The sequence below is a fragment of the Lathyrus oleraceus genome, chromosome 4, assembly GCF_024323335.1.
Source record: "Lathyrus oleraceus cultivar Zhongwan6 chromosome 4, CAAS_Psat_ZW6_1.0, whole genome shotgun sequence".
In the NCBI taxonomy this organism is placed as follows: domain Eukaryota; kingdom Viridiplantae; phylum Streptophyta; class Magnoliopsida; order Fabales; family Fabaceae; genus Lathyrus; species Lathyrus oleraceus.
This window is the reverse complement of record NC_066582.1, coordinates 392295069-392312721: the sequence shown is the minus strand read 5'-3', so window position 1 is coordinate 392312721 and position 17653 is coordinate 392295069. Positions and strand designations below refer to the sequence as shown.

Below are 17653 nucleotides of genomic sequence, written 5' to 3'. Positions count from 1 at the left end.
TGAAGTAACAATGCCTGCCAGAATCGGCAAAGAGGTGGTCTTGAAAGAAGAATCCGTCTGGTACGGTGAGAGTCAGTCTGAATACCGAAAAAGAATGTTAACTTGGATACCAAAATAAATGGTAACACAGAAATAATCATGGCCTGAATGCCGCTCATCAGTCTGAATATTGGAAATGACTTCGATCTGAACATCAGGAAACTGGCCTGAATGCCACAAGTCGCATTGACCTGAACGTCGGAAACTTCTTCGATCTGAACATCGGAAAGACTTGGCCGGAATGCCACTTCGATCTGAATATCGGAAAACTGGACTGAATGCCACTTCGATCTGAATATCGGAAAGCTGGCCTGAATGCCACTTCGATCTGAATACCGGAACACTGGCCTGAATGCCACTTCGGTCTGGATACCGGAAAACTGGCCTGAATGCCACTTCGGTCTGGATACCGGAAAACTGGCCTGAATGCCACTTCGGTCTGGATACCGGAAAACTAGCTTGAATGCCATTTCGGTCTGGATACCGGAAAACTGGCCTGAATGCCACTTCGGTCTGGATACCGGAAAACTGGCCTGAATGCCACTTCGGTCTGGATACCGGAAAACTGGCCTGAATGCCACAAGTTGCATCGACCTGAACGTCGGAAACTTCTTCGATCTGAACATCGGAAAACTTCATGCCTGTCAACATTGGCAGAAATAGGGAATGATAATAAAGGCGACGCATGGGCCGATGACACTTGCTGGGGATAACCAAGGTGGGTCATGAACAATCTTCAGTCTGAGTACTGGAAACAACTTCTAGCTTATCACTTGGGATACCGAGAATGTTTTATGCTTACATGCGTATGTTTGAATCTTTCAATGGCGTAATGCTCCATGAAAATGGAAATGCTACGCGATTTGGGAGGATGCAATGCAATATGATTCTACATGCAGGGATGCGAAATGCTGGGTAGAATGCCAAGCTGAGGAAAGGGGATCTACTGGGGAAATGATCACCATCTTCTGGACCCTGGCAAGGCTGTTGGAGATGCACAGCGCAAAGAATTCTGTGGGGAAATGACCCGCCACACGGTGTTCTAGCGATGACGAAATACCGAGATTCTGACTGGGGAGAGAACGACACTGAAAACCTACTGTTGGGGAAAGCGATAGTGGTTCTGGAAACCACGATCTGCGATAAATGACTCAGCAGGGGAAGCAAACACCGATACGGTACCGAGGTTCTGCTTCAAGGAAAGAAACCATGGATCTGACATTGGGATTATCGATCTGGCCTCGAACTCTGAGGAGCAGCTGCTTCTGCTGGGAAGATACAGTCTGGCACTGTCAACTCCGCTGGGGGTATATAGTCTGACACGGTCAACTCTACTAGGGAGTGTATAATCTGAAACCACCGCTTGGGGGGAGGTACAGTGGTGAGAACCTGTTGGGGATTGAAGAATCCAACACTCTGATCAGCTCTGCAGGGATAAGACACCAGATTCGTCTGTTGGCGACTTCACTGGGGAAGATATTCACGATCATCTGCAGGGGATTTTAAGGAAATGCCCCGAGGGTATCTGTTCTGAATAGACGATCCAAAGCACTTAAAATTTACAGCAATTTTAAATGTTTATCAAGCATGTACCTGTAAAGCCCTTATGTGTCATGAAGCAATGTTTATCAAAAATTCGGACGTTATTTTTGCAAACAAAACAGTAAAATGAAAATGAAAACAGAGATATATTGAATAACATGATTTTATTGATTGAATGACCTCTAAATAGGCATTTACATCAGGAAGCAATCCCTGGAAAGAGGTAATCGCACAAAAGATAAAAACAGAAATTAATCTAATGGCAAATGTGAAATGGATTTCTATTGGGTTCCAATTCTGCTATGACTTGCTCGTCTTCAAGATCCTTCAGATGATCAACCTTCTGAAAAGGTGATTGGACTGTTTCCTACCTTTCGAAAATTTCCAGTCATCGACATGAGATGAGATTCAGAACTAACTCAGAACGCAGTCATTCGCTTAATCCCTAACTTTTGCCTGGATCGCCCTTTTCGGGTTTTCAATCCACCGGGATACCCATTTTTGCCTAAGTTGCCTTTTCAGGTTTTCAACTTACCGGGTGTACGATCTTTTCATTTTTAATCCCTAATTTTTGCCCGAACCTTTTCATTTTCTTGGTTCGTCGGGATGCCCATTTTTGCCTGGACTATTCTTTTTACTGTCCAGCGGGTCTATTTTATGCGAAGTATTTTTTAACTGCGTCTGAGTTCACAGGGGAAGTGAAGTTTTCACCATCCATAGTTGCAAGCATTAAGGCCCCACCATCAAAAACCTTGGTGACAATATACGGTCCATCATAGTTAGGAGTCCACTTGCCCCTGTGATCTGTCTAAGGAGGAAGGATCCTTTTCAACACTAAATCTCTGACTTGGAAACAACGAGGACGCACCTTCTGATCAAAGGCTCTCTTCATCCGACTCTGATACAACTGCCCATGACAAATGGCTGCCATTCGCTTCTCTTCGATAAGACTCAACTCATTGAACCTTGTCCGAATCCATTCGGCTTCGTCTAACTTGACATCCAACAAGACTCTTAGAGAAGGAATCTCCACTTCAACAGGTAGGACTGCTTCCATACCATACACCATGGCGTAAGGGGTTGCCCCAATCGACGTACGTACTGAAGTACGGTACCCATGCAAGGCGAAGGGTAGCATCTCATGCCAATCTCTGTACGTGACGACCATCTTCTGCACAATCTTCTTTATGTTCTTATTTTCCGCCTCAACAGCGCCGTTCATCTTAGGCAGGTAAGGGGAAGAGTTGTGATGCTGAATATTGAAGTTCTGACACAACTCCTTCATTATTTTGTTGTTGAGATTAGAACCATTATCAGTAATGATTCTTTCGGGAATCCCATAGCGACAAATGATTTCTTTCTTGATGAAACGGGCAACCACATGTCTGGTGACATTCGCGAACGACGCTGCTTCGACCCACTTGGTGAAATAGTCGATGGCAACAAGGATGAAGCGATGCCCATTTGAAGCAGTCGGCTCAATCTTTCCAATCATGTCAATGCCCCACATAGCAAACGGCCACGGCGAAGACATCACATTCAGAGGATTCGGCGGCACATGCACCTTATCAGCATAAATCTGGCATTTATGACACTTCCGAGCATACTTGAAACAATCTGATTCCATGGTCATCCAATAATAACCTGCTCTCAACAATTTCTTAGCCATTGCATGTCCGCCGGCATGAGTACCGAAGGAACCTTCATGAACTTCTTGCATTAACATGCCCGCCTCGTGCCTGTCCACGCATCTGAGCAAAATCATGTCGAAGTTCCTCTTATACAGCACATCGTCTTTGTTCAAGAAGAAACTGCCTGCCAATCTTCTCAAAGTCTTTCTGTCATTGTTGGATGCCCCTGCAGGGTACTCTTGATTCTTCAGAAAGCACTTGATATCGTGATACCAGGGCTTGTCATCGACTACCAGTTCAGCAGCAAACACATACGCGGCCCTGTCAAGGCGCATCACATCGATCCTGGGAGCATGGTTCCAACGAATTACCTTGATCATGGAGGATAGAGTAGCAAGTGCGTATGCCATCTGGTTCTCATCACGAGGTATATGATACAATTTTACTGTTGTGAAGAAAGTCAACAGTCTTCTCGTGTAATCTCTGTAGGGGACCAGAGTGGGTTGGAGAGTATTCCAATCACCATTCACTTGATTGATCACCAGAGTTGAATCTCCGAAGATGTCCAGAGTCTTGATTCTCAGATCAATGGCTTGCTCAATACCCAAAATACAGGCCTCGTACTCAGCTTCATTATTTATGCACTCAAAAGTCAAACGAGCGGTGAAAGGTATGTGGGCACCTTTTGGAGTTGTAATGACAGCACCAATTCCACTTCCTCTGGCGTTGACAGCCCCATCGAACAACAAAGTCCACTTTTCGTTTGGATCAGGTCCCTCCTCAACAACTGGCTCTTCACAGTCTTTCATCTTGAGGAACATGATGTCTTCATCTGGAAAATCAAACTTCATCGGCTCATAATCATCAATCGGCTGCTGAGCAAGATAGTCCGATAGAATACTCCCTTTGATGGCTTTCTGGGATGTATACTGGATATCGTACTCTGTCAGTACCATTTGCCAACGAGCCACCCTTCCGGTGAGAGCTGGCTTCTCGAATATGTATTTGACTGGATCCATTTTAGAAATTAACAAGGTAGTATGGTTCAACATATACTGTCTCAGTCGGCGAGCAGCCCAGGCCAAAGCACAACAAGTTTTCTCAAGCTGCGAATATTTGATTTCACAGTCGGTAAACTTTTTGCTAAGGTAGTATATGGCATGCTCTTTTCGACTAGACTCGTCATGCTGTCCCAATACACACCCCATCGAGTTCTCAGTCACTGACAGGTACATTATCAGAGGTCTCCCAGGAACTGGAGGTATAAGGATTGGAGGTTGTCGCATCACGCGAAAAACCGGCGGGAAAGAAGAAACAACAGAGCCGCCACCGTGCGTTATTTATCCCAAAAGAGGGAAAGGAAACGCTCAGAGTAAACCTAGGAAAGAACATGGTCTCGCGACCAAAGAGGATGGGTTCGGGAGTCGGTTATGCGAAGGGAAGGTATTAGCACCCCTACGCATCCGTCGTACTCGACGGGATCCACGCACAATAGAAAGGAAAAATGGTTGCTAAAACACTGCTCAAACACACACACACTGGCTGAAAAGAGACAAAAGAAACTAACTGAAACTGACTCGGCAGGATATCGTATCCTGGGCCTACTTAGTCTATCAGGCATAGACATCAGAGTCGAAGTAGTTCGGACTGGGGAAACGACACATGCTCGCTAGGATATCGCATCCTATGCATACGTATCTCCTCGGACGAGAGAAGAATCAGAGCATTCGTAGCTCGGCTAACACGCACACAAACAAACACACAAAGGCAAACGTGGAGCCCGAATGCCAATCACTGGACTTACATCAGCATCCGAACCAAAAACACACACAAGAAGGCAAACATGGAGCCCAAATGCCAATCACTGGACTTACATCAGCATCCGAACCAGACAAACTCACACTGGAACCCAACTGCCACTCGATGGACTTACATCAGCTTCCAAGCACACAACAAGACAAAACAAAGACACAGGCGCCTGGAGAGATCTGCTCATCTCCTGCCTACGTACCTCATCTGGTATGAGGATCAGGGCGACGTAGTTCCCCTACAGAGGGATAAAGGACTAGCCTAACCAGATAACAGAGGGAGACACAACTAGGGAGACTACGACTCGAGCCTAGATGTTATCATGCAAATTCATCCCTAAGTTAAGGTTTCTAGCTAACTGGCACAGGGAGCCAGCCTATCCTAATCATGACTTGCACAGGAAGCAAGCCACACACACACTTAACTTGCACAGGAAGCAAGCCAAGCAAAACCTAACTTGCACAGGGAGCAAGTCTAAACTAACCCTAACTTGCACAGGAAGCAAGTCAAACAAACATACAAGCACAGATAGCACACACTATACACAAGCAAGTGGCTCAAACAAGGGTTAGGTTTTAGTCGAGGGGTCATATCAACCTCAACAAACAAACCTCTGGAACTGGGTGAAATGTTGCTCTTAACCTTGCCATTGAGGGGCTAAGGTGAAGCTGATGAAAGGTGAGTGAAGATAAGACTTCACAGCTCTTATCCCTGGCCTGGGAGAGCTTAAGACAAGAATGTGTGGGTTCAGAAAGTGGGAACCCTTCTACACATTTGATACTGACTCAACTGTACAATTGTACAAGATCTTGGGTTTTTATCTGTAATGCATCAACACAGTGGTGTGAGCAAAGCAGATGACACATAGAATAGCAGGGGATAGATTGCATATCCCTTGGGTTCTGCCAATTGCCTCTTCACTTAGGAGGTCTTTGACTCTATGCAAGGACAAAGTAAACAATCACAAACATTGCCTCTTAAGGAGGACTTCAGACAGTTGCCTGGCCAAGTAACAGGCCAGGTCTTCCAGACTACATGAAGATTAGAAGTATACCTCAATGCAAATTGCTTATACAAGCAAAGCAAAGCAAAATTTCACAAGGAACTGAGCAACTAAAAGCACCTGAAATGGTCAAGCAGATGTTAGTGTGCAACTTCAAAACAACAGTTAATCATAAGCAAGTGAAGGTGCAAGGCACAAGGCTCAAGGCATGTGAGCCAAGCCACCTACAAAACAAACAAGTTAATCAATGATATTCAATCAAGCTCAATCAAAAAGAATTGGTCTCATTGGTCATTTGTTGGTCAACCTGAAAACACAAGCTCAAAAGTGACTAACAGGACCACTAGGACAAGCCTAGGGTCAAAAAGGAATGAAAAAGTCAAAACAGCAAAGGGCAAGCATCCAAAATCATGTTCAAACAATCAAGAAACAAAACCAATTGGGTTCACATTCATATCAATCATCATCATCATTTCATGAACAATTTAGGTCAAAGTGTTGCAAACAGAAGCTCATAGAAGTCAACAGCAAGACTTAACTCAAAAGCAATCTTAATCATTTCCAAAAATCATCAAATAAATCATGACCAATCACAACCCACAACATGGTAAGCATGTCAAATTTCATCCCATTTGGACAAGTGGAAGGCAGTCAATGAAAATCAGAAAGTCAAAGCAATTTTGAACATGCTCAAAGAAGTCAACCAAACATGCATCAACTTAGAAAAATCATAAATCCGAGATGGTGTATGATAAATGAATGGGACTAAAACCATGGCAAAGATGAGGATGTCTAGTTATCTCATGTAAAATTTCATGTCCATCTAATAAAGTATGAGAATTTCACAAATGAAATAGGAACATGTGTCACAAAAAGTCAACATATGACCAAGCAGGGGAGAAAATCTCAAACAATTAGGAAATGCCACAAATAATTCCAAGAAAATTCACATGTAAACTAGACATACAAGAGTAGGTTCATGCAAAAAATCAGATCAATTGGAGGTCAAGAAGCATGGTATCAAAAATCATGAAGTTGGACATCAATGGTGTGACACAAATTGTCACACCCTAATTCAAAAAAATCATAACTCACAAACCAGCAATGATAAATTCACAAACTCTACACCAAAATCACCATGAGTGTGTCTAGTTTAAGCACAAAAAATTTGGGAGCCATTGGATAAAGTATCATCATTTCACAAATGTTTTGGCAAAGTGTACAAAATTTGGTCACATGTCACAAACCCTAAGGCCATTTAAAAATTACTCAACCAAAAAATCTGGAAAAATAATGATTAAAAACTAGAGATCGTGATGAAGATGATGCAAAAATTTCCATGAATTTTGGACAATTATTGAAGATGCTATGATTTTCATAAGATTGGTCACAAGAATGGAATAAAAATTGAAATGAAAATATTTAAATGAAATAACATGAGGAACCGGTGGCATTTTCGTAAATAGGGGAGTCACTAAGTGAAACGCACCGTTTCACTTAGTGACGTGGCAGGCGATAAGTGGAGCATGGCACTGCAACAGTGTGACTTCATGCAACAGAAAGAACAACAGCAGCCAAACCACGATTTGAAAAGGAATTCTGGAAAATTTTAGGGTTTGTGAATACGCAGCAGACCTTCATCATCATCAATCAGGTTCGAATTTTTTTTTTCCAGAAATGCAAATTGAAGGCACCAACCGAACCAGCCAAGCATCATCATCAACATTCCATCATTTATTTTCAGCAACTTAAACTAAAACAGAAGAAATAAGCAAAAACAACATTTGACATGCAATCTTCAAATCATCCTTATTCACTCATTACTCGACCGTTTTTATGGATCCAAAGCTCAATGGAATCAGCGAAACGAGGCCTACCTAAAGCATGGCATGGTTTAGAGAATAGTGCAAATCGAAAATTTACCAAGTTGGAGAGCAGATGTCGATTCGGTTGTTATTTGGTGTTCTTGGCCCGAAACAGATGCTCCAAAGGTCTTCAAATGATGAATGATGAAGAATGTTTGGCTTGAAATGGCTTGGTTTGGCCCTAAATAGCTTCTGCCATTAATGAAGCTCTTCCAAAACAGTCCATGAACATGGCTTTACAGCTGCAGAATGATGGTTGAAAATGGTTCACAATGTTGTATGGGTGTTGTTTTAGGCAAGGCAAGGCTTAGTCTCTTTTAGAGTTTTTGACAGATTTTGGAAAAATGCCAGAATGAAGTTTTTTAGAGAATGAGTGAAGTTCTGTGTTGGTTTCCAGCTGCTAGGGGTTTGTAACATGACAGAAAAATGATGAAAAAATCTGCTATGTTGTGGTACAAAATCAAGTTCATGGATATGTGGGATAGGGTTGTTGAAAATTGTACTTTTGTCCAAATTTCAAGCAACTTAGGAATGGCAACATGTACTGCACAAAAAGGACTTGGTAACATGACCAAAACCAAATTTCTGAGCTATTTCAATTGGTCAAATGGTTAAAAGATGATTATTTTGAAAAGTCAAAATTCAACTCACTTGAAATTAAATAAGACAAGTTCAAAAATGCCATTTTGATTGGTGAAGTTTTGGTACATGAAAATTACATTTTTGGAAAGAGGGGATCAAATGTGACTTGTAGGAAAAAACCCCACCCAAATTGGCCAAATGGTTTGAGAGATATGGCCTTTTGAAGTTCAAGAATTTCTGAAAACGATTCGATCATAACTTGCCAACCATACATGGGAATTGAGAGTTCTTGGACTTTTTGGAAATGGGAGAACAAGATCTTCAACTTTCATGTTGGGCAAAAATTCATTTGAAGCTTGTATCATGATGTAAGTTTGAGGATCAAGACTTTCCATTTTTGGTAAGTTTCAGTTACAGGTCCAGTTTCCATTTTTGGAAATTTCTGATCTGGCTTCAAATTCTTCCATGATGGTGTTTGACATGATATATGAAGACTATTTGGACATGAATAAGCTCTCTCAAACCAAATCCCATCATCAAATCACTGATTAAATGGACAGTTGACCAACAGTTGACTTTTAGGGTTTCTGACTGATTGTGCATGGACTGATGACCTCTGAACATCCAAACCTTGACCAAAACACTTCAAATGGATCCCCAAGTCATGTGAACATGTTGGACCAACCCTAGGGCCTTGGCTCCTTGAGAAATGTGCTTGCTTGCTTGACTGACTGATCTCCTGATCAGTTTGACCTAATTTCTTGATTGGCTTGCACTTGAGGCAACTGGGACAATGCAATGCTATGCAGTGGACCATGATATGCTATGACCTAATATGAGAATGAATGTGCAATGATAGGTGCAAATTTGAGGTGCTACAGCTGCCCCTATTCAATCAGCTGGGAACCCGAACGGATGATAGCGACGGCTGTCAGACTTTCAGGGTAAACAGGGATTGAATACCAAGAACCGTAGAATTTGCACTCTGCTGGATATGATACAGGAAGAACCACGTCATTTACTGATGACGCCTGCAATTGACAACTTCAGAAAGGCGAAACCATTTACCGATGGTTAGAAACTGGTAACTTGATATTTACCGATATCAACTTCAGCAAGACCATTTACCGATGGCTGCTGGGAAACAACTTCTGATGTAAAAGGAAGCAAGACCATTTACTGATGGTGGCTTCAAAGAAACTTGACATTTACCGATATCAACTTCAGCTCGACCATTTACCGATGGCTACTGCAACTGGGGATCTGATATTTACCGATATCGAAGAAAACGGGGCCAGTTACCGATGGCGTCTCCACTTGGGGAGGAACGAAATCTTTGTGGTGTAATCAGACAAGACGTTTACCGACGACTTCTGGGGATCTTGATTTTATCAACAAGGAAACAAAGCATGACCAGACATTTACCGATGACTGGGATGAGACTCGACGTTTACCGACATCGAAAGATGATGTTTACCGACATCCAAAAACTGTCGCATTACGCGAAAAACCGGCGGGAAAAGAAAGAACAACAGAGCCGCCACCGTGCGTTATTTATCCCAAAAGAGGGAAAGGAAACGCTCGAAGTAAACCTAGGAAAGAACATGGTCTCGCGACCAAAGAGAATGGGTTCGGGAGTCGGTTATGCGAAGGGAAGGTATTAGCACCCCTACGCATCCGTCGTACTCGACGGGATCCACGCACAATAGAAAGGAAAATGGTTGCTAAACACTGCTTAAACTCACACACACACACTGGCTGAAAGAGACAAAAGAGACTGACTGAAACTGACTCGGCAGGATATCGTATCCTGGGCCTACTTAGTCTATCAGGCATAGACATCAGAGTCGAAGTAGTTCGGACTGGGGAAACAAATCTTGGGTTCGGGAGTCGGTTATGCGAAGGGAAGGTATTAGCACCCCTACGCATCCATAGTACTCTACGGGATCCACTTTTGTGGTTTTTTGTCTAAAGGGTATGGGTTTACCTAATGTGTTTATTTACTAAAAAGGTTAAGAGAAATGACTCGCGCGGATGTCGCATCCACTGCATACGTATCTCATCTGAATATGAGAATAAGAGTCTTCGTAGCTCGGCTGACCTATAGGTTGGGGGATGTGTGCTCGCTAAGACATCGCGTCTTATGCCTACGTATCTCATCTGGAATGAGAATCAGAGCAAGCCGTAGTTCGGCTAACTACGGGGTTGTGGATTGGGTTTTGGATGAACGACGTTACTACGCAATCTACCGGATGCTCGACCTTTGGAGACTTACTCACCTGTAGTAGAAGGAGTAAACGTGTGTTATGGATTTTAGGGTTTGGGATGCTCGAGGGCAAACAGGCAGTCCTTGACGAAGGAACCGCGCTACATGTGGGGATATGAATACAAAACACAAAACATATATCTCAAAGTAAAATGCCACCAAGGGGCTCAAACATTGCCTCCTATCGAGGTCTTCCAGCTAAGAAAGCGATAAAGTACGAGAAAAGGAAAAAATTACCACACGGATAAAGATCCGAAGTAACAGCAATTAAAGGAGTAAGAAACCCAGGGATCTCCCAAGCTAATGCCATCAAAGAAAGTGAGTCAGTACAGGTAATCGGAATGAAACCTCCAGGGGGTATCCCACAAATAAAGTGGAAAACCACGCAAGTTATCCCTGCAAAAGTCATGTGAGCCTTCACAAAAACTCAACAAAAGGGTTAGTGAAACACCATAAGCATTTTTTTCATGGATAACAGTATGGTTTCAGAAACCTCAAACCCTGTGGCATACACTTCAGAAATTAAACGATTAAGCATTCAAGGCATTATTTATACATTCATACATAATTATGAACCCGTGGGCAAAAACCTAATGAAATTCATCCATCATACCTCAAACATTCAGAGTATTCAACTTCAAAGAAAAAGGTAATGAGAATAAAGGCAAATCTGATTGGAAAGCTTGATTGAAATTGAGTTGCACCCGTGAGGTTTACAAAACAATCTTTAGGGTTTATGTGAGGCAGAGGTGATTCTGTGCAGTTGAGTTCCCTTCAGGGTTTGGAGGCTGCTCTGAACTCTGTTAGCTCTTCTCTCACTATCTTTTTCCTCAGGGTTTTGTTCCAAGGAAACCTCAGAGTGATTTTGCTTCTCCTCCTTTTTCTCAAGTGAAGCCTTGGTATTTATAGACTGAATTTCATGATTTTGTGGGCTCAAATGAGAGAGACCCAAGTCCAAAATTTTTTATTATATTTTATTTATTTATTTAATTAATTTTATTTATTTATAACTTTTTTTTTATAGGAAAAATGAAGGGTAAATTTTGGGGTATTACACTTCCACAATACGAACAAACGCTTAAGCCTCTAATGCACGAGCATACAAGCAATGTTTAACCGCTAGAATGTGATCAAGCAGAATCCTTTATACCGCAATACAAACAAACGATTAAGCCTCTCATGTGGCAAGCATACAAGTACCGTTTAACCACTAGACTGCGACCTAAACATTCGTTCTCTAAAATCAATCAACCAACACTCATATGCTACCAAGAACTACGTAGCTTTGAGTTCCCCATCGCATCTAGGGATACGAGGGAGTGAGATTCAACGTCTTGTCAAGCACTATAATAATAAATAAATAAAAGTATCTTTCGTCCTCCTTAAAACTACGTAGCTTTTGAATTCCTCATCACACCTAAGGATACGTAGGAGCGAGACTCGCACTCTTGTCAAACACCCTAATAAAAACTTTTTGCGACCTTTTTTTTTCCTTTGGAACTCATAATCACTCGAAGAAAACAAATAACATAAGTTAATATTCTATTTGCAAATCTAACTAAATGGTTCCCGTTGAGTACAACAAATGTGAGGGATGCTAATACCTTCCCCTGACATAATCGACTCCCGAACCTGAATTTGATTGGGATGACCATTTTATTTTTCTTTTAAGGGTTTTATCAATATTTTCTCTTTCCTTTTGGAATAAAATTTATTTTGTGGCGAATCTATTATCACCTCGAGCGTGCGAGTGCTCCAGGTCATTTTTCACGCCGCGACACTCTCTTGGATCACTTCCCACTTAGTCATGATAAATATGTTAGATTTATCATACTTCATCACATCATCATCATCATCAAATCGTAGCCTTTTTAGTGAGTGTAAATCTCATCCATACGTATTAGTGTATTGACCTTCATTTTCTTTGCAATTAAACAAGCACATGGAAAACTATGCATCTTCCTAAGTGTAAAACCACATTTGAACCATCTAATCTCGTTTTCTCTACTCGCTTGACTTCGTGATAAATAAAATTCAATTCCGCACGAGAGATGTTGCAAACCAACTATAAATAAAGGATGTTGTCTTTAAATCAGTGTTCTAATACAGTAATGATCCGATCAAAAGATGTTTGTATCTCATTATGCTGATTTCAGATCATTTAGTTCACGGTGTCCCAGCCTCTACCAAAAGAACTTTTACTATTTTCCAACCAATTTTTTCATTCAACTATGTTAGTTGTTGTATTTCCAAAGTGTCTAACTTGATCGGTCCAAGCATATACAATCTTCTCTTTCATCTGGTAAAGAATTGTGCTCTCAACATATTTCAGGAAATACGGATATCTCGCAAACACCATCCTGATCTGTATGAATTTTTTTGCATATAAATCTTCCATGGAAGAATTTATAACACCATTCCAGACATCCATTATTCTTTCCATTACCACACGATCTTTAACCATTTTCTCATCTTAACCTTTTATTTGTGTGGTCTTTACTACAAGTTTAAGTCTGTTTCTCACATTTTTGATTATGTGATACCTACAAAGTAATGCATATGATGTATAAAACACCTTTATAAGCAAATTTATCGGTGCGGTATCGTGATCGGTTACAATTACCCTTGGCATATTTTATTGGTCCTTCAACGTAGTCTTACACACTTCCGAAACCCATGTAACATTGTCCTCTTTTTCGCTTTCCAAAAATGTAAAACTCACTAAAAAAGTCATCTTCGTCGAAGTAACACCAATATTTTCTAGAAGTGGAAACATATACTTGTTTGTTTTGTATGTTGAATCAATTATAAGCATAGTGGAAAATATGTTGAACAACTTGATGGAATCAGGATGAGTCCAAAATATATCTCGAATTGTGACTCAATTCTCATACACTATGTACCTAGAAACATATTGATCATCATCCCGAAGCTTTAACTGGCGTTACATTTCAGTTCTTGATCCTCTTATCGCCTTGTTGTTTATGGCACAAACATTGTATATTTGCTTGATATTTGAGACATTTTAAGGTCATTTTTGTTTCAACGTTTCAAGTATGTTTCTGGGCAACACCATATTCAATGTCATGTCAGAAACAAGTATCTTCTCCTCAGGATTAAGACGACATACAATGGGATGACCAACCAACTTGTGACACAAGTAATGATTATGTATACTAGAAACCACATTAAATTTTCATGTATTATTTACCTTATGGTATCCAAGAACCTTACAAGGACAATCACACTTTCTAGATCTGGTGTCATCCCGTTTCAACTTCCAAATGATTATTGGTATATGCCATTTCTTTCGCATCTCATTGTTACAAATGCATAGTTTCTACCAAAACCATTATCAGGCCTCCCAACTAAATTATCGAACTCAAGTTTTACGGCCTGCATGCGGATTTATTGGAGCATATATTCATGCCCAACAAACTCCTATTTACTCATAAAATGTTCACGAACATCTACCTGAGAAACAATCGGTTTAGCATCCACCTCGACATCAACCAGTTTATCATCATATTCGACATCACCCTATTTAACATCATCCTTCATTTCATCCGATTTAATATTCACATACACAGTAGCTTTAGGAAAAGTATCAGGGTGCATCATATCTATAGCCAAGCATAATAGAGAAACAAATTTAATATTCAAACTCCACGTTAACAATATCCGAAAATGCATTTTTGAAACATTTGCAACCTATTCTGGAGATACAAGTTCGGACTTAAAGTTCATTTCTATAAGCAAAAATCAGATTAATGCAAACAATGTAGAAGGAAAAACATTTTCTTTACTTGAAATTGCAGCTCCTTTTGCTCATGTTAATGTTATACAAAACAAAAATATTGTTTTGGAGTGTAAAAGTTGATTAAGAGTGGATGGAGGTTTTTAAATGGTTTTGATAGAATACTTGTCGTTAATCATGAAGAAGAAGAATATGAAAGGGTGTTACTTTATTTATTTTCCCGCTTGACAAATCCGGAGAAACATCTCCGAAATTGTCACTAATTTAATTAAGGGTGGCTCACTTACCACACCATTTATGAAAACACCATACAATAATAATTCGAGAGATGTATCTTTAAAATATGTTTTTGCATGTGAAATACAAGTACATCATATTAAATAAAATATCAATACCGAATACGTATCAGATACCGATACGTATATGTGTATGATACATACTAAGTCCATACCTTTTTATTTCATTTTATGTTTTTGATACACGATTGATACATATACCCATAAAAACATAGTTATTCTTTCTATACTCTGCGTACTATTTCGTAAGTCAAATTTAAGTTATTAATTTATTTATTAAAGCAGAAGTAAAAATCAATTTTATATAGTGTTACACTTTACTGTTATGGAACTTTTAAATTTCAGGCTTTTTATGAACACATTTCAAATGTTTTTTTTTACGTAATTGATCTTTATTTTTTTAAAAATTACTTTTTAATTTTGATATTTTGTTATTATTTGAATAATATAATTTTTAATAATATAATTATTTTATATTATTTTTATAATTATATTTTAAAAGAATTATAGTAATGTACCAATACACGCCTTAGTTTTTTAAAAATAAATCGTATTTCTTATCCACACTCCTACTGAGTAGTAAATACGTATTCGAATCAGTTTAACGTGGATTTTGGCATAAATGAGATGTGATTCATACTCTTAAAGGGTGTATTGAGTACGTCGGAAATTATAGTATAATATTTTTGAATGAAAAATTGTATAATTTCTTGGGCATCATTTTACGAAATTAATGTATAACATTTGCATATTTTCATGTTTTTTTTTTGGTTTGATTGTAGTTGGCTTATAGTATTAGTTACACATATCAATTATTATTTTTCTAATGATATATTTGTGAATGAAGGATTAGGCTTATGCCAAATCTTTAAACTCAATATGCTTGCAAAGAAATTTTGTCTGTATTTATTTAAAAAAAAAACAAAATGCAGCTCAACATTCTAGACCGACCGAACCGCTGGTCAGTCCGGTTTAGCGATTTTCAAGCAAAGTAGTAGTTTTCAGGCAGATTTGGACCGGATACAAACATGGTTCAAGGTTCAACTGACTGAACCGGTCGCTCCGGTTTTATTACCATGCTCACGGTGAATCGTTCTCCTTTGCAAGAACTGCGTTCACTCACCCTAATTCGATTCCTTTTCCTTCAACAAAAAAAGACACAATCACCATAAATCTGTAGGTACTCTTTCTTCTTCACCTCTTCTCTCATTTCATATTTGATTTATCATTGATTTTTAAATGGATAATCATTCGGTAGCTTCCTTAATATTTGGAATTTGTACTACTTTACCTTTAGATTCTTGAATTCCCCTCCTTGTCTTTGTAATTTTTTGGTACAAAAAGTAAACATCGTTGATTAATGAGTTTGGAGAAATTGAACTAGCAAATTTGATACAGATAGGGATTCAATTATCCAACAATTTTTTTATTAAATAATATATCATTAGGTTGGAAATGGGAATCAAATTATTATTTCTTCATGGCTTCGCCGATGTAGTTGTTATTACACTAAAATAGGATTATTTGTATACTCTTAGTCGCTTAGGGCAAGCATAATTGCAAAATGGTGGAATTTTACGATTCAAATCGGGATTTTAACTACCATTGAGATGGGAAAAGAAAACTACCATGGTTATTTTCTGTTTGTCTAAAGGATTTGGAATATTCTACTTAGTTTTCCTATTGCTGTTAGTTAAATAAAGAATTCTAGTCTCTCTATTGCAATTTTCATTCATTTGATTACTCAATTATGGTTTTGTTATGAAAATCATTTCTTACCGAAGGAAAAGGATCCTAACACGTGTTGTATATAAATGTTCGCATACTACCATTGATTTCAGATTAAAGTTGCTGGTTTTTACTGCATGCCATGGGAGCCAGAGGAGTAATTGCAGACAAGTGGTCTATGAGAGTTCTTTGGGCTTGTGCTATTGGAAGTGCTGTTAGTAAGCATTTTCAACCTTTTCTCAATGTATTCTTCTTTCATGAGTCCGTGTGATAAGTCTAAGTCTCTTCCCTTTTCGCATAAAACTTTGTTGGTATTAATATTATCATATTTTTCTCATTATGGATGACTATTATACCTGTCTAGGCCTGTATATGGTTGCTGTAGAAAGACAAAAACAGAATAGGCAGAAGATGTTGGCTGAAGGCTTGAATGGAATAGATTTGGGGGAAAGAAATGAAGATGCTTAAGATGTGTCAGACTCTTTTGAATACTTTTTAGTATCATTTAGCATATTTTCATATGAAAATAATAGTTACGGATCACTTCTTTCCATTAAAACATTAAATCCATTGACGTTAGTATCTTTCTGATAAGGTTGAATCCTTGTGTAAAAGGTTTCTGTGTTAATGTCTTTCAGACACAACGCCTATGTTGATCTTGTAGGATCTTTGGTGAGGGTTTTCCCATTTTGATAAGATCCAACAAAGTGGAATACAATATATTCTAGAAAGTTTAAAGTTGAGTTTTTTGGAACGTATTTGTGACAAGAGAAAGTCACAATCAACTTTGTTGAGAAATATATCTATCTATTCAAACAAGTTTCAAATTTGATTCTTCTGAAACAAATTGTTGTTATGACAAATTTATAGTTAGAGTTTGTTTGAACCTATTTCTATTTCGCCAAACTCAAATTCCACTTTGTTGTAATTTATCTCTATTCCGATTCCGAAAAAGTCAAGTTTTGAGTCTACTGGAAATAATAAAAATGGTTTATGAAAATGATTTTTATTGAATAAGGATGAAAGGTAGTTTAGGTAGTGCAAATGGTTTGAACTAAGAGTGACAAATGGGTATATTCATCCGCAAAAGCTCGTAAAAAAATGAATCATCCGCAAAAGCTCGTAAAAAAATGAA

The 17653-nt window shown here is 39.2% G+C and overlaps 1 protein-coding gene across 2 annotated transcripts; it reads left to right on the top strand.

Moving 5' to 3' along the window:
• The first annotated feature begins 15799 nt into the window (after positions 1–15799).
• On the top strand, positions 15800–17261 carry LOC127075623 (uncharacterized). 2 transcript variants are annotated; one of them, XM_051017075.1, is made up of 3 exons: positions 15800–15966; positions 16632–16736; positions 16883–17261. In XM_051017075.1, the coding sequence occupies exons 2-3, from the start codon at positions 16661–16663 to the stop codon at positions 16984–16986; spliced, it is 180 nt and encodes a 59-aa protein (XP_050873032.1). In that variant the 5' UTR covers positions 15800–15966; positions 16632–16660; the 3' UTR covers positions 16987–17261. The 2 variants fall into 2 exon arrangements, with proteins under 2 accessions (XP_050873032.1, XP_050873031.1); XM_051017074.1 differs by having other exon boundaries at positions 15802–15970.
• The last annotated feature ends 392 nt before the right edge of the window (positions 17262–17653 follow it).